General features: G+C 45.7%; 1 protein-coding gene across 1 annotated transcript in view; it reads left to right on the top strand.

Moving 5' to 3' along the window:
- The window catches only part of LOC144170275 (spatacsin), a 50,001-nt gene that overhangs the window by 12,260 nt on the left and 13,459 nt on the right, over positions 1–24,282 (top strand). The window contains exons 15-25 of the mRNA XM_077699964.1: positions 1,574–1,777; positions 2,367–2,541; positions 4,070–4,239; positions 10,414–10,519; positions 12,589–12,748; positions 18,396–18,576; positions 19,360–19,434; positions 19,933–20,084; positions 21,355–21,534; positions 22,133–22,240; positions 22,976–23,344. Of these exons, the coding sequence (XP_077556090.1) occupies positions 1,574–1,777; positions 2,367–2,541; positions 4,070–4,239; positions 10,414–10,519; positions 12,589–12,748; positions 18,396–18,576; positions 19,360–19,434; positions 19,933–20,084; positions 21,355–21,534; positions 22,133–22,240; positions 22,976–23,344 (1,880 nt within the window). The remainder of the gene's footprint in view (positions 1–1,573; positions 1,778–2,366; positions 2,542–4,069; positions 4,240–10,413; positions 10,520–12,588; positions 12,749–18,395; positions 18,577–19,359; positions 19,435–19,932; positions 20,085–21,354; positions 21,535–22,132; positions 22,241–22,975; positions 23,345–24,282) is intronic.

Genomic DNA, 24,282 nt, shown 5'->3' with positions numbered 1-24,282 from the left:
AAAGATCACTTTGCTGCATTCTTTTTATCAGAACACCATGAGCTGTTAGAACTGTAATTAGGAGGCCTGAGAAAATAGTGATATTTGTAAAGTGGATGCAAAGGGAGTAATGATTCTGCCTGAATGATTTATAATTGAAGTGGATATTTCTAAATTGAAAGAAATATTTTGTGATTGCCAATTTCGAAAACTAGTATTTAAATGATATCAGGAAAGCTTCAGTAATTGGTACAAAAAAAAAAGATTTAGGCCAAAGCATTGTAAAAACTTCTTCATGTCATTCAACAAATCCAGCATCAAATATAAATAAGCATACTTTTAGCTTACTGATGGTTTGGAGGCAACTTCCATCTCTTAACTACAAAGATTGAGTATCTTCTATTTATCTATTTAAAAAATACCCTGCAGGCATTAGAGCAAAGCATGTGGGAAGATGAGCGCCAAAAAAAAAAAAAACTGTGTAAGAGGCAAGGAAAGAAAACAAAAATAACCAGACAGCAGCAAAACAAAACCCACAGAAACAGTTTAAAAAGGTTAATTCAATAATTGGCCGCAGGAAGTGACATGTTGGAAAGAGCATTACAGAGCGCAAGAGAACGAGGCAACGTGGATCAGTTGAGCAACTTTGTTTTTTTAAAAGTGCATGCAATGGTCCATTGATTGTACTTTTGTTTTGACTTGTGCAATGGAGCTGTAAGCAAGAACGGGTTGCCTTGATATAAAATTGAACAGCGCCAAGACGAGACGGAATGAAAAGTAACAAACTCAAGCGCTGTGTTTGTTCACTCTTCACTCTGAGCCGTCTTTTGTTCAGTTTTATGCAATGCACCAACTAGTGCAGCTTCTGCTTTGATGCAGGAATGTATTTATGATGCAAGGACAGGAAAGTGCTGTGCGACATGTTTCGAAAAGTTGTAGTGAAAGGTCACGTTTTGTTTGAAAGGTCATGTTTTGTTATGGAAAAAGTGACCGCAATTGCTCGAAATGAATCATGGTGCTTTGTTGTGTACAGGTTCTAGCAATTTAATAAAGTGGGCTTGAAAAGAACCATATGTGAGAGGCAAATTCGAAGTGTAGGTGGACAAATGTCTCATAAGCTTGTTTGCAAACGCTTTCGGGCACATTTCCTTGGTTTCGACATAAGTACCATATGCACACTACATGTGTCGCGAATGAAAGATAAGATGTGAGATAAACACAGAGGCTTATATATGAAGGTGACTGACACGGGAGAGTAGTATAGAAGTATCAAAGATAATGTTAGTTTTCTTACAACTGAAAGGTTATTAAATTTGCATTTAGATAAGGTAAAAATATTTGCCATATGCAGCATGAGTTGTTAGTAAAATTTAGGTCTTGTCCACAAACATCACAGTAAGCATGCATGTCGATGTAGTTGACAAAATTCTTATATTTTACTGCACTTTGTGCCAATCCCCCACGATTGGCGAGGAATGGAGTCTGGTCAGAAGTGCAGTAAGTTGTTGCAATTTTTTTTTGCAAGTGTTGTGCCTACATTTGCAATGGTGCCACACCTAGTATTCTTTTCAGACGAGATTTAATTTTTGTGCAGATGCCTCCAAGGCCGAGCTTGCGATGGTGGCCCTTGCGCAGTGCCTGGCGAAGAGAGGGTGCACCAAGAGCCACCCAACCTTTCTGGCCCTTGCGTCACCACCCAATGACTCCGAGGACATCTCACTCTACCAACTACTGCAGAAGGGGACGCCATTCGAAACGGGTGGCCTTTTTGCGTGGCAGTCTACGAATGCTTGCCGAGGTACGGCTAACATCTTTGAGGCGCTACAAAAAATGGTTCTTCCAGTTTGAGAGCACTGTGGCTGTGGTCCGCTCTCCATTTAACTGGCTTTGTTTTTTGTTTCATTTCACAGAGTTTGTTTTTAATGTTGGAAGATCAATACACTGTTGGTAAAAAAACCGTATTTGCGCACGCACTGTAAAGCGCTTTATTTTTACAAGCCCTTGATTTTTAAAAATTCCACATTCTAAAATAATTTTCAAGCTTTAGGGACCCGTGGGAATTTTAAATTTTGATTGATTGATTAATTGTTTGATTGTGGGGTTTAACGCACCGACACAATGCAGGCGATGAGGCGCGCTGTAGTGGAGGGCCCCGGATTAGTTTTAGCCACCTGGGGATCTTTAACAAGCGCCAAAATCTCGTACACACAAGCGTTTTTGCTTTTTGCCTCGATCAGAAAAGCAGCCGCTGTGGCTTGGCTCCTTTAAGCTCGAAAATTGAGCATTGCTACATGTTCCAGTGCGTGGTTTCCAGCCATTCTTGAAGCTCAATTCAGTGGTAGCACAGTAGTGATGCAGCATTCCTTCCGTTTGCGTACACACTGCAGTGGACTCTGAAGGGTCTGTGCTTCCCCACTTCTCGCTGGCCTCGCTGCGAGACAAGTTTGGCCTGCGGGAAGAGCTGGGCTACACGTACTACCTGCACAAGGGCCGACCCTGCGCAGCCGCCTTCAAGTTCCTGGCACAGGAGATTCTGCAGCACGGCTGCCTGATCAGCAAGAGGCAGGTTGGGAAAAGGTTGGGAGGTGAACGCGCTGGGCTGTTGTGGTCTCCTCTCAATGTGACCTGGACAGATAGGTCTTGCGTGCTTTATTTGCTGGGGGAAGACAAAACGGCATTAGTTATGGCAGAATGGCCATCATGAAAAACACAACTAAGAAGGGACCAGGAAAGTAGAGTTGTGCAAACGTCACGCAGCGAATAGAGTACACATGAATAGTAAAAATTGACTGCAAAGGGATTTGAATATATCCGGATATGAATATCTTTGCTTTAGTGTATACAAAGCTAAAATAGCCCCCCCCCCCCCAAAAAAAAAAAAAAAAAATCTAAGGCAGTCAGGACTTCACACACCCAAGTGTTTACGTGCTAATGCTTGGTTGGAAAATCGTGCAAAAAAACCTATATAAAAGCATATGAAAGCTTAGACAAGGTAGCAAAGCAGAAATACGGGTTTCCCAACTTTCCGAGAATACAGGAAATGTACTTGAGGGGTTGCAGTACCTCCTGTCATAGAAAAGAGGCCCTTGCTAGACATGCTGGTGGCTGGTATGACCAACACCTAGCATGCCAGCTGTTGATAACTGTCGATTTCTTGCTTATACCACCATATTGACAGGAAACTTCCTTTTGGCATATAAATTTATAAGATTTACGCAAGAAATGTTAAACACGCTTCAGTTAACGCATGTCAGAGTTAGCACCCATTTTGGGCAAACCTTACTCAGGTGTTAGGCATTCTTGCACAGTTCTGGCATTATGTGAGGAAGCCAACCTGAAGGGGCATGTCGTGCAGTGTAGCTTGAAAGTTTGCATGACGTGCGGCAGAGCCAACTTTTACTGCTCTATCATTTGTAAATTTCTAATATTTTGAATACTTCAGAAGGCAAAACTTCGCTGCGAATTGAATAGCAAACACTGTACGTGTTTATCCGAAGTTTCAAATGTTCACACACCTCTAATTTAGAAAACTGTCCTGTTCTCATGTGGTGTTTATCTACCAACTGTTCCAATACTGCCCAGCCCTTACTGTTCCACAGCGATGTCAGTTGTGTGAAAAACACTGCTCTTATAATGACATTATTTTTGGTAGAGTAGGCTTTGCTGCAAAGGCCAGTGCAGAAAGTAGGTTCCCGGTTTTTGTGTTGAAAATTGATGAATGCAGGTGCCAGGATGTCGCTATGTGACATGCCTGAGCAGTCTTAGTTGTTCTGTCATGTTGATGTTCGTAAAACATTGCAATGGGTTAAAAAATTTTCACATGCCCGAGCAAAGCTTTTTAGGAATTTTTTATGGAGATGGATGTAGGTTAAGTTGTTTTAATAGCTTGTCGAGTTTTTATTATTCACTTCGGCTTGAATATTGGTTTAGATTTTGATAACTTATTGCTGGCTGCAAAAGCCCACTACCTTATCGATCAAAATGGCATTGAGGAAAAAGTGAGAATTCCGTTTTCTAAGTACTCGTGTGCAGCTAAAGTCAAGGGAAAGATGCGAGCGCTAACACCCTGTGCTCCTCCTCCTCCTTGCAGGATTCGTGGGGCCTGCAACCGAGCCTGGAGGCTTGCGGAACGACGTGCGCACGATGAGCAGGCCGTGGCCTCAAGTGTTGCCTTCACCGAGTTGCTGGGCACCGATTCGCGGAGCTTCCGGCTGGCCCTCCGGGTGGCAAAGCTGGCCCTTCCTTCTGGCTTCCAGCTAGGTGCGTGTCTGGCGCCGCCATCCACCTCTCGAGAGTCTGTGTGGGAAGCTGCTATCCCAGGTCACACGCAAAATCTGGCATGCTTGGTTCTGTTGCATGCTTGCGTCCAAATTACGTTGAGGTTGAGGTTTGGCTCTTCAAACCTGGCTTCACTTTGGGGTGGGAGGCACTATGTTATCGACAAAGTTTTGTGAATAAGGTGACAAACATCGTCACCCACTGTAAGCTACAATGACGGAAACATCCTCCTCCTCACCATACTCTCTCCAGGCGTGACGTAGTTACACTACGCAAGCTACAGACAAACAACTCTCCCCACAATACACTCTACCACGCCATGTTCCCTGCCCAATACCCAGTCACATGACAGTTTTGTCCAAACATGGAAACTCTCTACCACATTACCGTAGGATGCTCAAGCACACCTACACAACCGCCACTCCTGAACATTAGCACACAGCAGTGTGTGGAGTTGCTGGCTAGCTCTGACCCCACTACCCTGTGCATGTTGGTAGAGAGGGCAGTGCGAGCGGGTCACCTCTAAGGCATCCCGGACTGAGGACTCTTCATATTGGGCGGGCGCCCTAACTTCATGTTTTCTGTCTTGAATGAACTTTATTCAGTCAATTCAATTTATGACATTTTTTTGTGAATAAGATCATGACATTAGGAGCACACACAAAATGTCTTGGAGCACCAGGTCGTAGTAGGAACAGGTTCCCTACTTATAGCTTGCAATAGCTTGTAAGCTAATACAGTGGAATCTCGATGATACGATTCTGGGTGATACGAATTTCGGGATGATATGAATTTCTGATAAGTCCCGACAAAATTGCATTGCTTGCAATGGGAAAAACTTTGGCTCTTACGAGCGGACCTGCGTGGCCCAGCGGATGATGCGAACGAGCCGGCGAGGCGCCCGACTGCCGAGCAAGCAAGCGGCGGCGACGTATGGGCTCTCTCTCCCCTCCTTGTCGTTCGTTCTACAGGAACGGCCGGCGTTTCGTTTTCTGCTTGTGAAAACGCGCCGCGCACTCCACAGGCGCACTGATGCGGCTGCGAAACCACCCGCACGGTGCGTGGGGCGCGGCCGGCCACGGCAACATGGCGGCGACCTCGGTCGCGAAGCGAGCGACCGCTTCAAACCGCTCTTTAACATGCCGCTCAAAGCACAGAGAAAGTTTCTTGCACAATAAATTAGCTAATAATGTGAGCGAAAACGGTGCTATAAAACATCATCCGCGGCGCTAGTGAAAGCACCTATGAAATATCTGCGGGGGTGCTACGCCTAAACATCTCCGCCGGAGCCCGCCGGCTGTCTCGAGCGCTTCGAAACTGCTGTTATGAGGCGCACGCCTGCCATTGGTGCTAGACCCTCTAATAATCTTTATTCAGTGACGCTAATTGGCGCAAGTCGTCAGGCTCCTCCCACTGCCGCGCGCATCATTTTCTGACCGAGAGACAGGCGGCCGCGGGCGCGGAATCACTGACGCAGGCATGAAAATATTGCGCGCGAAGCGCCAACACGCACGAATCGCATGCAAAAACATGCCATGCGGTTCAGTGTAGCGTGTAGTGAGCTTGGGCACCGCGAGTGAGGAGAAGAAAGTCCAGGAAGGACCGCTCGGCGACATAGAGATTTAAAAAAAATCAGAAAAACGTCACGAATTTCTTCACGCGAAAGAAAAGAAAAGAAGTAAACGAAAACTTTTTTTCAGTGCTCATTTTTTTGGTATGTGTTGGTTCATACGAATTTTGGATGATACGAATATTTTTCGTGGTCCCGCGAGATTTGTATCATCGAGATTTTACTGTAGTAGGGAACCTTGCTTCTGCATTAAGAAACTGGCACAATAGGTACTAAGAAAAACAGTTAAAAAAATAAAAAAATAAGGATTTGCTAAATGAAACATCGTAATGGTGACACACTAGAAGAAAGAGCACTGTGCAAATATGCAATGCTGGGAATAAATTCGAAAGATGTATAGTTTCAGTTGGGGGATTAACGTTTATTATTTAAGCAATAACCAGCATGGCATAATTGTCGGAAGCATGTTTTTTCAAAGTTGGTCTGCATCAAAAAATTTTAAAGCAAGCATTTTTTTCTTGTTTTTTACTCAGTCTTTTTTTGTGAAAATTTTACCAGTATGGTTTATGATGACTGAGAATGTAACGAAACCGTAGAAACTTCATAGAACGAGAGGAGATCTGACTAGCCGATTTTGACATGAATGATACAGAATGGAACAAGCAGACGAATGTAACAGACATTTGCCTTCTACTTGTGCAGTGTATGTGGAGAAAAATCTGTTAAGCTGCATGGCTTATTTGTTAATTTATAGATTTTTGTCTCATCTTAAAATTGGCAAGACTTTGGCTCACGTTAAAGATCCCCAGGTGGTCAAAATTAATCCAGAGCCCTCCACTACGGCGCACCTCATCGCCTGCTTAGCGTCGGCGCGTTAAACCTCATAATCAATCAAAACTGGCAAGACACAGTGGAACACATGTGCCCTGAAAAAAAATCTTTTTTTATGGCATCAATGTTGCCAGATCCTGCAAGCTGCTCTTTTCAGTGTGATATTATCGGGAGATATGTCATCTTCTACATTTATTGTCTGAATAGTAAAAGCACAGCTTTATCTTTCCTTTCTTTAGTACTAGCTGAAGTGCTATGGGATAGTGAACTTTTCAGGTTTTCTATGCTTGAAAACCAGTGATAAAGGTGACGGTCGCATTTGTGTTAGTTACGCCTGTCATTCACTGCAAGTGCAAAATGGCAGTCTACAAGAGAAATATTTTCGCAGCAGCAGACAGACTCGTCGTGGCCCAGACAAAGATGAATGTCTTATGCCAATCTGAACTTGCCGTGCACTGCTAGGTAGTTTAACTCTTTCGTCAGGAGGCGGACTCTTAGCCTTCAACCCAGTGTCCGGGCTAATTGCGACTCATGCGGCATATTCTCCCCTGGTGAGCCTGGGGAAACATTACAGCGTTGTTGTTGCCACAGCAACGCCACCACCATGTTGGCCTTGAAGGCGTTATAATTGCCATGGCAACAATGCGAGGGCGCGCAGCTTGCGTGGGGGGAGGTAATGCTCTCCCCTCTCATTCCGGTTGGATTCCTTCCCCCCTCCCCGTGTCCCCCCCATTCCCACCCGGCAACCGCCGCCGCCACCCCGCTGCCTCCAACGGGCAAGCCTCGCTCCGACGGCACGAAGCCACGCCGCTTGAGCAGTAACGACGCCAGCTCGAATATCACTTGAACACTTTATTCGCGTTACGTGCGCGAACGCAACGTGTGGCGAGAAACACCGATGACCAATACAACACAGACAAGGTTGTCTGTCTTCAAGCACAGCACACGCATGACACAAGTCCTATCCTTCAGCTCACCTTCACGTACGGCATACGAACGACGTTCTCACCTTTTGCTAACAGCACTCAAAGAGTCTTTGCGTTACGATTCACCCTTGTGTTCTTGGCGTCCCTTTTGCAGCACCGTAATGTCCGAGGGAGCACATCGAGCACATACGAGAAATCGCCCACTACATGAGACGCGCGTCGGCCTCGCTGCTCGCCGTGTGCAAGCAGCAACTGATGTGACCGTTATCGCGCATGTGCGCCCCCAGTCGCACCGGAGAAAAGTGGAAAGAAAAAAAAAATGAGAGGAGGAGTGTTTCCCCAGAGCCACTGCCTCTAGGCGCGCAATAATAGAACCGAAACTAGAAAAAGTAGCATTGGCCTGCTTTCGTTACCACGCCTATTCAAATCGATCACCGGTGATTGATTTATATTGCCTATTTCAACATGTTGATTGATTGTAGGGTTTAACGCGCCGACGCAACGCAGGCGATGAGGCGCGCCGTAGTGGAGGGCTCCGGATTAATTTTGACCACCTGGGGATCTTTAACGTGCGCCGAAATCTCGTACACACGAGCGTTTTTGCTTTTCGCCTCCATCAGAAAAGCGGCCACCGCGGCCGGGAATCGAATATTTCAACATGTTTTAGTCGTTTCTCGTACACCTAATGCGGCCAATGGTTAGTCTAGGCACTGCCCTTTTAGAATCAGTTTAAATTTCCCCGTTCCGGCAACACTGAGATTTTTGGCGGCGTTTTTTTGCGAGCTGAGGTGTGTGTGTTTTTGAGGAAGGGGGCGTGGCTGCTGCACTTGAGAAAAAAGGATGCAGGTCGTGGTTAGGCTGCATTACCATAATATTTTTTTTTGTCAAAAGGCTCCTGGCAAGTCAAATATTAAATAATGGGGTCAGCTTAGTAATCCGACAGCGTTGAGAGGTGATAATTACTTGAAAATGGCGCCAGCTATTCACTAATGATCTTTGGTTCGGACAAAGGGCAGCTTTATTCTCCCAAAGCTTATTTCTGATGGTCCCCCGCATGTCTAGAAAGTGTGCCTGACATTTTCAACCAGTTTCCAGCAGTTTCGGTTTCGTTTTCGCATTGCGAAATTCATATTTGGCGCTACTACTCAGTTACCCAACTACAAGCTCTTTTGCCATGGTGCCTCTGTTTCCCGCTACAGCTCCTCAAAACAAGCATGCCGCTCGCGCTTCCACTTTATCTACGCCTTGCTTCTGCGATAAGAGCTTCCGCTGAAAGTCAAATGATAACACCAAGTCGTCGGGTATCAGTTCAGACGAGGAGAAAACTTCCAGTTGGCCTTGAACACCGCCAGCTTTTCACCGGCCATTTTCGGTTTCATACGAGGGTATTTCCGGAGGTCTAGTGTCGCTGCTTAGTAAAACTGTCTATTCGGACAAAGTCTCCAACAGCCTTGTATTTGTTTCTTTTCAAAATCGCTAGGTGGTGCTGTAATGTAGTAGGCTAGTAGTGCTGAACTCGCTTCGTAGCATGACGGCGGCTTGGTGAAAGCTTGCTGGGCACGATTCTACCACATCGTACCTTATTCCTGCAAGCAGGGCTACCATAGCGAGTAAGAATATCATAATAAACCGCAAATGAAAGTTCTGTCTGAAAGTGATCATCAAATCGTCAACAAGCATCCACTAAAGAGGTTCGTTTTCAGCTCCAAGAGGATCTTTTCGCATCGCTTGCTTGCCTTCAATATTGTGCTGGTCATAATCATTGACAAGGTGTTTTTACATTACGTGGAGGCTAACTGGGGCCTTTAATAATATCAAACTGCCAGATTTCTTCTAGAGAACCATCCAAAATAGCAAAATTTGAAATAGTGGTTGGGCTTCACCACAAGGCACGGGCACCATGTGGGCTAACATTTTCTTTTATATCTGACAAATTGTACCGCGCAACTCAATTTTTTTTTCTAGGACGGGTTTTTGAAAAGTTTACCTACAAAATGTATATTCTAAATTTTTTCTACTGGCTGTGGTTTATTATGCACAACTTACTTTTTTTATTTTCTTTGACACCAGGAAAAAAATTTTGAATTTAATATAATTTTTTTCACAATCATTGTTTATGAAAACATTATTAAAAGTGGTGTTGTCGATTGATTGTCGGGTTTAACGCGCCGACGCAATGCAGGCGATGAGGCGCGCCGTAGTGGAGTGCTCCGGATTAATTTTGACCACCTGGGGATCTTTAACGTGCGCCGAAATCTCGTACGCATGGGCATTTTTGCTTTTCGCCTCCATCAGAAAAGCGAAAAAGTGGTGTTGTTGGAAAGCGTGTGGGATCATCTGCATTTTATGACCCTGCAATGAGTGCCTAACCAATAAGTATAGCACAGAAAAAATGTTTTGTTAGACCCCTCAAAATTGGTCAATTTCCAAAGAGGACCGAGGAGAATCTCCAACCTCTTCCTTTTCCCACCGGGCACACAATAAAGTTGTTCTCTCTTTCTCTCCTGCATTAACGAAAGAGTTAAAAGTGGTGTCAGCATGATTCTTACGAGGCAATCTTTTGAATGAACTAAACTTGTGTTTTGTCTTCATTGCTCCTTTAAAATATGTTATACTGGACGGTTACTGATGAAAAGGAAGCATTTTACATAGTTATGTAAGCTTTGGAATTTTGTGTCACTACTCCTTTCAGTTTCTAACGTGTTGGTCATGTAGTGAAGAATGTTGGTTTCATCTCGGGAGCGTGCCACAAGCTAATCATATGTCTGTTGTTATTGAGCGTGCTGTCATTTGCATTGTGTATATGGTGTCATTGTGAACAAAACACAGGGGATGTCCTCAGAGCAATGCGACACAACAAGGAGATTGCCAAGAAACTCCTGAGCCTGGGAGCTCTTTCTCTTGAAAACAAGCTCGTGGAATCTTCTCATACAGCGTGAGTGGTTTGGGGAAATCTCGGGCTTTGGAAGGTGGCTGCTCGCTTTGCATTCTCATGACCTGCTGGCCGTGTCACTTGTTAGCCGTTAGCCGTACCACTTTCGCGTTAGTCTGCAACCGGAAAGTGCTTACTTCTTCAGGACAGCAGCGCGCTTAAAGATGGCTTCTAGAAATTGCAGGTTGACTGAAGCACAAGGCAGGAGGTACACGCAGAAAACCATAGGTGTGGAGCTAATTCACATCAAGGTGCGCGCAGTCACATAACAGGAGAGAGGATCTGAACGCTTGTGTCTGTTTTCTTCTGCGAGTCAAGTTTGGGACTTCTATGATCTGAACGCATTCATAATGGCATAAGAGTGCAAACTTGGTGGGACGAGGAGAAGGTAACAACGCAAGCACTTGTGGTTGTCTTCTGTTCGTATACAATGTACTATACCAACTGGCCCAGTTCTCAACCCATCTGAATGCAGCCCATCTACTGTCTTAACTAACATAGCAGCAACATCCAAGCTCAATAGCCAACAGTTGTGACAAGAAGGAATATCTGCTTAATATACAGTTTCCCCAGTTGTAAATTAATCAGAGCTTGTGTTCCCTCCATGGTTATGGCTGGTTCGGATGCTAGAGCAGTTGCATTGACATTCTAGGTCTGTGCGATTTTAGTTCCGCAAATGGGCGGGCGACCTGTTAACCCTTTGAGGGTCGAATTTTTTTGAAAAAAACTTTCCCTGGTGGTCAAATTAGTTTATTGCGGATTGGAATGTACAAAATGTCTAAAGTCAGGATTAAATGGTAAAAAATTATCAGGAACAGTAGTTTGGGGTCAGCATCACATGGAACTGAAAAATGTTCAATAATATTTCAGAGTGTGGTATTCCTTCAAACACGGGTCTACGCACAGTGCCTTATCGCAGTCTGCACGCATAAAGCGCATGTCCGAAAATGAGCCGTCTTCTTCCGAAGAAAGACTCTTGCGATTCAGACTCGGTGAAAGGAGCAAACTCAGAGTCAGAAGAGTCATCGCGGTCGGTGTCATCAGAGCGGACAGTTCGTTGGGCCATATCGCCGCTTTGCCGTGCATCTGAAGCACTCGAAGGCAACCCAGTAAACAAGGAGAGCGAGAATAACTCATGCGCGCCAGTGATAAACAAGCTAATAGCAGCGCCAATATAGATAGAAATCAACTTCCGCTGCCCCCCGCAACGGAGTCTCCGATTAGGTTACTTCAGTTCCAAGCAAGGAGGGCAAGAATACCTAGTGAGCGTGGGTAATAAACAAGATAAGAGCAGCGCCAATATAGATCGAAATCAACTTCCGCCGCCCCTGATAGCGAGCGCCGATCAAGTTTCGCACGCCTCCGATGCGATCACGTGGCGAAACTGATACCACGAAACGCGTTGACACGTACACACGCCGTAACGCGCCGAAGCCAGAGAGTTCTGTTTTTCACCGCAAGAAGGTAGCACAATCAAATTTCAAACACTTCAAAGTCCCAGGAGGTGGCAGCACCTCCCAGGGAGCATGCATCGTTAATATGGCGCGAAATTTCGAACGGATGCTCGAAATCGTACCCGTACGGCAAAGACCTTGCTGGACGGAAAACCGCCGCAGTACACGTACGGCAAAAACCCTCAAAGGGTTAAGATTGAAAATAAGGCCTGCAGAGCTTAGAAACAAGGCCCGAAGGGTGACAAGACGCACACACGCTCCGAACTGCTAATGTTTATGCACATGTTGGATAAATGTTGGAAGTTCAGCACACGCGAGTGTCTTTTCTCCTGTGGGCCCAACTCGTCAAAATGGCGATTTTAGTACTTTTAATTCAGCCAATGTTTTAAAATCGCTGCAGTAGAGAGCCTTAGAAAACCCACCAATGAAGAAATCTCGGCTATAAAAAGAAAGACGAATTTGGTTTTCCTTTCACAATTGACAAGACAAAGCATACGCTTGTGCGTAAAACGTCACACAACCATAGAGCTTGCACACTGTGTAAAAAGAAAATATGCTGCAAGTGGAAGTGTGGCCCATATTTCTTCCACCCGTATGCTGTGTGACACTGCCACGCAGGCTGGACGAAGTGTGCAGCAGTGGGGTCTTCCTGCTGCATCGCTTTGCCTTGGAGCACAGCCTGGACACGCCGGACATCATTCTGCGGGTGTGCGCCATGTGTGGTGACTGGCTTGGCTTCCTGCTGTGGGCACAGCTGCTGCAGCTACCCCGGATCCAGGTAAGGGGCCCCATTTTGGGCAGGGCTTGATGCCTACTGGTGTCGTTATGTTTCATTTCTGGCTGCTTTTTATGCGTTCTGGGACAAAGAACTGCAGAAGCAGTGGTCACGTTAGTAGGAACACTTCTTTAATGCCCCCGCAGCCAGGACCGTGTAATGCCCTGCATTTCCACGATAATGTAGGTATCGCGAAAGTTTTACCTGTAGTCGGATAATTGCTCCAATGAAATTTTGAGAAACTGAAAATTAGGAAAAATATAAAAAAAATTACTAAAAATGGCAAACCGTATAATGCCCTGCATTTCCACAATAAGGCAGATTTCGCGAAAGTTCCACCTGTAATTGTTATAATAGCGTAAATGGAGATAATTGGTCAAACAGGATATAGAAAAAAACCCAAAAATTGGCTGTAAAGAGCTCACACTCAAGACAAGCAGCATAATTTCGCTGAATTTGTGCAGATTTTTTAATAAGGCATGATGATGATAACGATAATAAAAAAATTTGATGCGCAAGCAGTGACTTCTTTCTTCTTGATTACTTTATATTCCTAGCTTTCTCTTACTGATTGTCATCTTTTCATCTGCAAGATTAAATTTCAGCATCACTTCATGGCATTGAGAAGCTGCACCAGTCTGCACTGAATAAGAAGCATGATGTTTAATTTAAGCTAGCAAGCTCATAATGCCCATGTGCGGCCATTTGCAAGAAACGCGCAGTGTTTAGGTGCTCTCAGAAATCTTGTTGGTGTGCTCATGCTTTGGCATACTTTTGTGCAGTAGACAAAGTGGTAAAGACTGGATTGGTCGCTCAGACTGCTCGATTCAGATATCAGTTACTATACTACTTAAGGGGGGACGTGGCTTTCAAAATCAACTTTTTTATTTCTTCGTGGATTTTGATGAAAATTAGCACAGCAACTGGAAATGCTTCTGTGATAGCACCATAAAAATTTCAAATTAATATTTTGAAAACTTTTTTATGTATTAAATTTTCTTTCTGTTCCGCTTGTACCGAGCTTGAGCGGCTTATAAAACACGATAGAAAACTTGTTCGAAGTGCTTTGCATTCCCAAATGAATGGACGAGGTCGTGACAGTTTTAGAATTTTTTTTTACAACACAATGTTTTTTAGTTTTCATTTTTTTAGAGGTTAATGTGCAACAGGCATGTCAACTGTGAATGATTATTTGAATAAAAAAATCACAAAAAACAAATCTGGAAAACCAAGAGTGTCACGACCTGAACAGTTCATCAAGGAATGTAATGCAAGAAACAGAATCAAAATAGATCCAGCGGTCACAAAGAAATCCCTGGTACAAGCGACACAGGTGGCAAAAAAAACTGTTTTGAGAAAACGGCTTCCGAAGTTGCAACATAGGTTTCACATATCAAAAGTCATCACGGTTGTAGCCTTTCATGTCCTTTTGAACATGGGGCTTCTGGAAGGCCTTGCCTTGAAATTGGAGTGCCTTTTACAGCCTTTCTATTTCCAGAAAACATCATTTTCTGCTCCTCCATGAAGAGTACATACCCCCCTTTGCAGACCAAACGGAGGGGGAGATGGGTTTCAATGGGCTTTCAATGCAAAGTAGGTTAGCTGGTTGGCTGTATCGCACTGGACAACCTCCTTTTGCAGTGTTGTCACCATGGCAACAGGTTAAGCATTTTTTTTACTTAAATTTGAACATTTTTGGCTTTTTTATGTTTTATCTTGCCTGGCACAGCAACTTAGTACTCATACGTGCAGGTGTTCATTGCCAAAAGTTTGCATACCACAAGGATGAAAATGAGCTACTTTGAAGCTTGCTAGAGTATTCTGCATAACTCCCAACTTCAATGCAAGAGCATATTTTTTTACTACTTTTGACATTCAAGGCACCCAATATTTCTCGTAGCATAGCCAGTATGCCCTAAGCAATGATATCAATAATTTCCCTAAAAAAATCTCTGTTAAATGCTGCCACAGTAACGTACATTTTTAACGCAGAGAACATATTTTTATTCCTATATTACTAACTCAAACCTGTTTGCATGAAAATTACAAGTGCACGGGAAACGTTGCGCAAGAAAGGCGATATGGCTCGCGCGCATCGCAGCGCACGCTTACCGCGACATATCGAACTTTGATTATACCTGATATGGCTGGTCAGGTCGCTTTTAAGATTAAATCTAACATCACAGGCATTAATTACAAGTAATGGAGTTCAATCGTAACCGGTTGCCTAGTCATGTGATGCTCCAATGCGCGTCGGCTATGCCGTGCGCGCCGCAGCGTCTGACGCGTCGACCGTTTCTTTCTCAAGGCTAGCGAGCCCACAGTCAAAACACAGCAATAACTAAGCGTGTAAACATCGCAAATCCGACTAAAAGTTCACTTCACGAACCGCTATCGCAAGCGCGCACACCGCATCACCCTCCGGGGTCTGGCGACGGTAGAGTCATGCGCACCACGAAGCGTTCGATGACCTCCGCCTTTCGAGCCACACAACTTTTCGTAATCTGGCTCGTTATCTCTGGCATTCCCATCGCAATAACGTCCGTGTTGAATACCACAGATTGAACAGAAACTCGGCCGAGCGAAGCGGCGAAAATGAACTTAACCCGCTCGCTACCATGCTCGCTACGCAGCTCAGGCGGCCGCCATCTTGCGTTGCGCCCGCGACATCCAATCAGCAGGGTCGTTGTTCTGCGCCCCGACCGGAGGACCAATAGCGCTTCAGCATCTATTTCTAGCTTAGTTTGTGCGTCGTTTCTTTTCTGCCATTTGTGCGTTTGTGAATGAACGAAGATAAAAGAGACGAGCGGAACCGGAAAGACGATCGCTCGGCCGATCTAACCATATCAAAATGGCCGCGCCCGGTGGCACCGTTGCGGAGATAGAGCGCTCCGAAAATTGCCGTTTTTTCGCCCTTTTGCGCTAATAGTTTGTCACCGCGCCTGACAAAAGTATTTTTTTATGCCACTTTGCGACGCTTTTCGGCGTAAAAACTTTGCAGACGCACAGAATAGGAAACATTAGAAGCCGAATATGTGGGTTTCAAAAAAACGATGTTTTGGTCATTTTTCCGAAGTTGAAAGCCGCGTCCCCCCTTAAGGGGAGATGCTGGTCTTAAAATAAACTTTTTTATTAATTGGTCTGTGATAATGAAAATCACTGTGCATATGTGTTTTGTCTTCTTCATTTTAAATATGTAATTAGTTTTCAAGTGTAATAATTATTTTCCGAGTTTTAAGGGAAATACTGGAGCCTAATTAAGTAATTTTTTACGGGCCTTTAAGAAACTTTTTATTCAAATTTTTTTAAAATAAATGGTATGGATGTGTAGCTTAAGACCTACCATGGATGCTGATGCTATTTAAATTCTTGTAAAGCTAGTTGATTGGATAAAATTAGTCTAATTATGCCAAGTACCGCTTTCTTTCAGAAAACCTAATGAGCTCACATTATTACTCATAATGTTTATTTGAGGCACATTGAGCCAATTAAAATAGCATAAGCATGCAGCTCATTTTATCCCTAATTCAGCGGTATAATGTCTGTAGAAATCCTTTTAAAAAACAACCTGAAAACCCCTGTAAGGCTAGGAACATAAGAAAAAAAAAAAAGGGAAGCTGAGAAAACCACAGCTGAAGTTTTACTAAAGTGACAGTTTTATATTGAGCATGTGAAAAAAAGAAATGCTTTAGAATGTAGCTCGCTTTTCGCTAAACACGGGCGTACCAATTTTGCTAAAATCATTTGATGGGAAAATTATGAAATACTCTGTCTACAGATTGTACTTTGCACAAAAATTGAACAAAAGCAAGGCCAGAATGTTGCTTCAATTTTTATGCTGTTTGCAGTGCGCCGCCACTCTTTGGCAACCAGAACTGAGGCGCTGATTGTGCATGACAGTTGTAAACACTTATTTTGTTATGTTGCTGCTTCATTTGTTGCAATCAAATCTGCTCCAGGCAGGGCGGTTTGCATAACGCGAAATGAGTTGCAATGAAGGGGCCGGTAGCGGAATGCACCCTACTGTTCTGTGACAGTGGGGTGCATGCGCTTGGTTAGGTGGGATAACCACGTTTCCGATTCAATCTACTCGTATATCACGTCACCACTGCTCACTGTGCACAGCGCGACCCTTTATCATTCTCAAATCGCTCATCTATATGGTAACTTGCCGATGAGGAAGCGCGCGCCGGGAAGCAGGCCGACTCGCCGCAGCATCGTTGATAACAATAAATACACTTCCCTTGCGCCTTCGGCAAGTGCCATCCTCCTGTTTATCCTTTCTTTTCTTACTATTTGCTGCTGATCGAAAGATAGACGCACATTAGTGCACCCTCAGGCGTAACGTCTCGGCAGCTTGTGGGTGCGCTGAGCCGACCTCTGTGTCGACGCCGTTCTCACGGTAAGTTGCCGCCAGACACGCAGAAAAGCGTATTCCATGCGCTCTCTAATACTGTTCGTTCAACCTTTCAGGTTTTGATACGCATGTTTACTTTATTTTATGCCGTGCGGGGCTTTTGCCGGTCGTTGCATAGACGAGTACGTGACCCGTTGCACTGTGATGAGAGTGCCGAGCAGACGACCCACGCCGCCCAGCCAATGATATTGCGCCCTGTGATCATGTGCAGGCGGTAGCCAGTTGGGCGGCGTGTTCCGTCTTTTTTCTACCCCAATTATACTCGCAACCAATAGACGAAATGAAGCGGTTCTGGTGGGGATTTAAAAAGGGAAAGATGCACTTTTGAATGATACCAAGATGGACACCATAGCGCATGTAGAACCCGAGTGGCAAGCCGTCGAAGAAATGCTATTTTCGCATCGAATACTGGCCGATTTTAGTGGTTGTCGGTGCTAGTACTGTGTTAGGATATTTGGCTGACAGGAAAAATAATAGCTCTACTTTCCGAAAATGGCAGTTTTGAGAAATCGATTTTTTGGTCAAATTTCGGGATTCGAAGACCCGCGTCTCCCCTTAATTCTGGAAGGAACCTTGTTTCCAGGGAAACAAGTGAAAGAAAAAAATTTCTTGTGCACTAGAACCGATATTTCTGTGGAGAGCAGAAGCAGCTGCTGCTTGATTATACCGTAGCTGTTCCAACACTCTCCTCATGCTTACAAACAGTGCATGTGGCCATGTTGCTGCTGAAAGCACAAATGCTAGAGTCCCATGTGTAAAGCCTCCACAGTTCCAAATAAATAACCTTTGGGCCAATCAAAGGTTGTTAAACTGTTACAGATAGTTTGTCTCTTACCTCGGTGCAGAAAAAGGCACCCGATGTAATGTTATGCAGTGTGCCCTCTTTGTCGATTAAAAAAACCATTCCAAGACAACCACGTGCCAAGTCCTTATTTTTCTTTTTTTAAATTTTTGGGACACCAACTTGGGGAGCGGTCTGCATGTGTACGAACTTGGCATGTTGAGGTTCGAAATTGGCAAGAGTGCACCAGTGAGTTATGTGATGTCAATGGACAACTTGTGCTGAGAAGGTTTGCGATTTTCTTTTCTTTTTTTTTTTTTTATTCGTGGAGAAAGGAATTGAGGGCAAGTTGGGAGTTGGGTAAATGCGTGACTTGACGAAAGCCGTGCACCTGAGTCAAAACGCGGTGCATTCGGGCACTCTGTGAGGGCCCACTTGCTTGCTCACCCTAGGTGCTGGAGCTGGTGCCCCTGTTCCGAGGTGTGTGCCTGCGGGAGCACCTGAACAAGGCCCTGTCGGTGGTGAGCTCCCTGCGGCCCAGCGAGCACCGGCGGAGGGACCTCCGGGCCTCGCTTTACGCCCGCATCGGCCTCCAGGCACCCGCCAGCAGCAAGTCGCAGGAGCAGCCACATGGTGAGGCTTACACCAGGAAGAGGGAAAGTGAGACAGAGGGACAACGGTAGTGAGGTGTTTTCGTGCAGAAGCCACACCTGGGCTGCTAACCCACTGGGGGCCTTTTTAGTGAAGGCTCCTTAGTGGTGGGAGTGGAGGACCTAGCAAAATAATCCTCCACCAGGTTATTTTGCTAGTGAAATTCGAATGTTTGCATATTGGTCTGGTAGGACAAAGAAGTGAACACATGAACACATGGTTCGCGTTTATTTTGTTTACTCATCGGTGCTGAAGCCGTCAATTTAAGGGGGTGGGCGATCTTTGGGGTTTTTTAGCAAATTGAATTCTTCACCCCTGAAGAGGGGTGGGCGATGTTTCGGGGGAGGGCGTTCTCTCGGAACTTTATGGTAGTCGGAGTTATTCTTTTTGTGCCCCACGTAAGGACAGTTTGCCTTCATAAAAAAGAAATATGGCCACTATTGGCAAAAATGTGGCAAATATAATCTGGCATCTTTGGTACCCAAGTGGTGGTGTTGGGTTTCCAGAGTGTGCGACTAATTTTCCAACTGAAACATTGCTGTGTGCGTGCGTGAGAAAGGGAGAGAGTGGGAAAGACACACAGGTGCCTCCTTTTCTCTCTCTCTCACACACGCACACCATACGCATTACACACATGGATGAGGTGCTGCAACTGGAATTAACGTTTTATGAGAGTTGGTCTCATATAGGGCACATGGGTGAGACGGGCACATGGGTGCATGGCGACACATTGAGCTGGTCTGTTCTCTTTTGTCTTTATTGCAGAGAATGCGGCGGAGAATGATGTGATGTCTGTCTGCAGCAGTGAAAGCATTGATGCCACAGTCATGGCTGGCACCGGTATGTGGTTTTTCGCCCTCTACGGGTTGCTGAGTATGCACATTTTTTTTCCCACCCACAATTGAATATCAAGTATCTGTTCTCTTTTATCGTCTCGTGCAAGGGTAGCAAATCCTTGCACAAGTTCTTAGAAAGATGTGCACAAAAAGTGAATTTTAACGCACGAAAAACCCTGTAAACTCTCAATGCCCACTGCTTTTTAAACAGCACTCATGAAGCTACCTAACACGAACAACACTGCAGAAAAGGCTTTGATGCAATCAGGAGGAAAGAAAAACCAAGGGACATTTTTGGTCTGTCAACCCATTTGTAAGATGTTATGGATGTGTCTTCTGATAAAGCTTTAAATGCTGAGTTTCTTTATTGCAAGTGGTCATTCAGAGTGTAAACCAGACGTGTTTGTAGATGCAGCAGAGTGGCTTTGTGATTTCTGTGCTGGGCCTGTGCGAGGTGCACTGTGCTTGGTGGCTTCCATCAGTGCCCCCCTGCCCTTTGCAGAGCCACAGTACTCCTCGGAGCTCATGGAACTGGTGCTCCAGTGTAGTGGCAGCAATGCTTCAGGCACGGTGGCACTGGCGTGGGAGAGATTCCTGCGCTCGGCCACCATGTTGCGGCACCAGACACCCTGCTTGCTTGCTGGTTGCTGCCCTGTGAGTACCTAGCACGTGCACCCGCCGCGGTGGCTCAGTGGCTAAGGCGTTGCGCTGTTGAGCACGAGGTCGCGGGTTCGATTCCCGGCCACGGTGGCCGCTTTTCTGATGGAGCCGAAAAGTACGAGATTTCGGCGCTTGTTAGAGGTGCCCAGGTGGTCAAAATTAATCCGGAGCCCTCCACTACGGCATGCCTCATCGCCTGCATTGCGTCGGCGCGTTAATCCCTACAATCAATCAACCTGGCACGTGCCTACCTACCTGTGTGGGTGGGAGCCTGCCCTAATGAAAACGGCAGTAGTGTCGACGTGTTATGAAAACCAGCGGCTCTCAAAAAAAGTTATGTCATGAACTCCTACCGAACTGATGACTGTGATGGAGGGACGTTATAAATACAGTGTTCTAAAGGTCTTGATAGGTATTCTGTCTGGCAGCCAAGCGCAGGCACCTTTTGCAGTTACTTATCTGGCGCTTAACAGGGAATGAATGCTCTATGTCACAGGAATGCTGTGCCAGCAGTCAGCGCAGGCAGTGCTTGTATATCGTGTAGGTGTGCACTGGACTTGTAGTGGAAAAGTTTGGTTGCATTGCTAGGAGTTTCTGCTTAATGTTGAAATAGCAAAGTGCCTGTCTTGTGTCCTCTTCCACTCTAGTGTCTTGATTGTTTTGTGCCATGTACTTAACGATGAGCTCCGAACTAGCTCACGCAAGTATGTGCAGCGACAAAAATAATAACTCCGACTAACTTTATTATTTTTTGCGTTGGGGCGTGTCTTATATTCATATGGCAAGACAAATAAATTGCTAGTCACTTGTTTAAAGTTTGTATGCAAGTTGTAGCAAGTTTCACCAGATTTATTAGGATTTCGCTTGCAACGAGTGTCAAAATGGGTTGTACAGAGCAGGTAATACAGACCAGTGGCTTCAGAGAACTGTCCAAGTTTAAAAACTGACAATTGGTACATATAGTATACTTATGTATATTTCCGCGGTTCCCAGTGGCTCATGGATTGAGCCAAAGAGTGGTGCTTCTAGGTGAGGGTGATATGCGAGTTCAACCATGGCACTTGCAGGCCGCAGTTGAAAGTAGTAATCGTGACCTATTTTATAATGCAAGTTTAGGAATAAGAGTTGAGTTTCATGATTATGCAGTGGATGTGTCTGCATAATTGAGCAAAGAACAAACGGGCTGAGGCATTTGAGCATAGACGCACGCCACTGGTGGTTCCACCGTGAATGGCTCCGTATTCTCCCCCGTATGTCTCCACAGGATGCCCCCGTGGGCAGCTGCTTGGCGCTGTGGCTACAGCTGTGCCTGGGCACCTTCGATGCCAAGTCCAGGGAGGGCACCCTGGAGTTCACCCTCGTCGAGCTGCAGGAAACCATGCACGAGGCAGTGCGCCGGGGCCGCCTTCGCACCCTCCACCTGGGGCTGCAGCTCTTCCTGCCGGTACATGCACGGCTCACCAACAGGCGTTCTTAGTCAGGAGAGGGAAAGCTTGCCAGTGCTTGAGAGTGATTGGCAAAGAGCTCCTTATACCCCGAAGTGTGGTATTCTAAACTCATGGCACACTGCCTTGTGTTAAGGGAAGCTGAAGGCTTGTACGACTGTAGGCTTGCAGAAAAGGTGTGCCACTTGCTTTTAAGGGGCTGTGTCGTGCAAAAAGGAAGTGTCTTGTTAGTTCATTTTGTTTGTAAGCATACTGCCAGAACATTTTTGTAGCAGGTGGGAAAGCATTTAGGCAAAAAAGTGAACCCATTCTAACCAGAGTTAATTTTGTTTTTCTCTGTAAGCATTTTGTTACCACATTTATTGCGTAAAATAGCCTGGAACGTTCGAGTTACTAGCGGTAACTTTCACTTGGCTCAAGAATTTATCCGTGATGCTATCGTGACATGACTGTTGATAATGCACTAAAAAATGTATGCTTGTGACAAACAGTGAAGGGGTAGACCAAATTTATGATCATTTGAGCTCACACTGTAGTTGCGGTTGGGGATTGCTACCAGGCAGCAAAATAAATGCTTCCTGCCATCTCTGCTTGCAGGAAAGTCTGCTGGTCACACTACTGGAGTTCCTGGTATTTTTTTTCCTGGAACGCGACCAGGGAGAAGCCAGCTCACTGCTGGGCGACTTGAGAACTCGTCTTGCCAAGGTCTGTCAAATCTTAAGCGTCATCAGTTGCACTGAGAGAGGCTCACAAAATTTGCAAATGCTGCTTCAGTGTTGCACACAGCTGTGATGGTCAAGTAAAATGCATGCTGGGTTATGATTATGTGAGTCTAGATTACTTTACAATAGATTTGATAGTGGTTACTTCTACCTTGCACTGTAGTGCTTGGTTGTGATCCCTTCGATGAGACTGTAAATTATGTTCTTATGCTGAGGAGACGTAGCAGTTAGCATCTTGACTGTCTTGGTTAAACGATATTCATTCATTGCTACTGGTCTTCAGTCACAATACGAATCAGGCCACTGATATTACCCATTAACAAAGAAAATTTCTCAAAGCTTCCCACAACGCCACAGTCCAACTCCTAGCTTTTCTAGCTTACAAAGCTAACAGCAGGATTGGGGTATGTGGGGAGATTGTATAGATCCTGTTCGAGAATGGTAGTGATAGCGGGATTTAGGTTTTGGAAAGAAGAGGGCAGGGAGGGCAGGTGTTTTTCACTTGGAGTGACGAAGTCACTTTTATTGCATTGTAGGCAGAGAGGATGTACGTGTTTGTGTGCTTGTGTATGTGTCTTTTTGAGTTTGCATTCTGTGACCCTGCCTATTCCTTTGAAAGGGGGTCTGTACCCTTCACAGTACTGCATGCACTGGCTGCAACTGTGCCCGCATGCGTGAGTGCGCAGACATGCATGGTTTTCCCCGCCTGTGCCGGCAGCTGGACGAGGCCCCCACGCTGGGCTCGGGCCTCGGGTCGCGCATCTGGCTGAGGGAGACCGCCCAGCAGCTGCTGGCCTGCTCCTTTGTGCTGTGCCGCTCGCACAAGGACGTGGAGGCCCTGCTCGCCCACTGCGCTCGCCTGCACAAGGCCCCCGAGCTGCTGGCCCTGGCCCCCCTGCTGGCATCGCTGCAACCCTCGCTGTACGAAGGCTTCGACTGGGCCCTGCTGTGGGCACCGGCAGCGGCTGAACGCTCGTGCGCCCTGGCCTCCCTGGTGGCGCGGCTCAACGAGGCCGGCCAGTTTGAGCGGGCCCTCCAGCTGGCAAGGGCCGCACATCTTCCTCTCGCCGACGTGGCACTCGCTCAGGTGGGCGGTAACACTACCCGCGCTGGAATCTCACTGCCTGTGTGGGCCCTGAAAAGTTACATTCTATCTGAAGCTGCCAATCAGTGTAGGGGTCAGGCGACTGCATGAAGAAAAAAAAGAAATAGCTTAGATTCTCATTCTAGATTTGTCGCTCCAGGAACAGTTTGTTTCGTCACGCGTTCGTGGTGGACAGCCGCCATAATGTGTGGGAGTCTGTGGGATGCTAATTTTCATCGTCCCTTTCTTTGTCCTCATGTTGAGTGCATCCTCATCATTCAGGAAAACTCCGCTGTGGACTGTACATCGTGGGTTAAAAGGAAGCTGACTTGGAACACAGGCCTTTCCTTGGTCACCCTTGTCTTAATCACTTTCAGTGTCGATGATGTACCGTTACATTTTCCCATTTCTGTGCAGCCATGCCACTGATGTATACCGTTGCATTTCTAACCTGTATAGTTTTGAATGCACCCGTGAAAAAAAAATCAGCACTAAGTGGGCATCATTCACTGAAAAACGAGGCACTGAAAGGGTTCAAGCTCGTGGACTCATAGCCAGTCACTGCATTCTACTAGTACAAGCGTTGTCGCTGCACATATGCTGTAGGTAGTATCGCACCAACCTTGAGCAACAACACTTGCTGCACGCAGTCTACCTTAGCCTGTGGTCTTGTTGTTGATGCATTCTGCCGTCCACCACGACGCCACAGTTTTACACTTGTAATATTGGTTCTGGGGTGCGGTTTGACATGCTCCGCAGTTTCCCCATGGCACGTATGCATGTCTGCTTCGGGGAGGGTATGTGTGGGTGAATAACAGTTACCTTCTTCAAGTCACTCACCGGTAGAAACCAGCCCTTCCTTGCTCGCTCACTTCATATCGCTGAAAAAGTGAGCAATTAATTAGAAAACAACAAGAAAAACACAAATGTTTTACATGAGA

Source organism: Haemaphysalis longicornis, unplaced genomic scaffold (genome assembly GCF_048455015.1).
Source record: "Haemaphysalis longicornis isolate Haplotype H1 unplaced genomic scaffold, Haemaphysalis longicornis Haplotype H1 scaffold_2, whole genome shotgun sequence".
Lineage (NCBI taxonomy): Eukaryota > Metazoa > Arthropoda > Arachnida > Ixodida > Ixodidae > Haemaphysalis > Haemaphysalis longicornis.
Note: the sequence above shows the minus strand (reverse complement) of the source record. Positions and strands in the feature narration are given on the sequence as shown.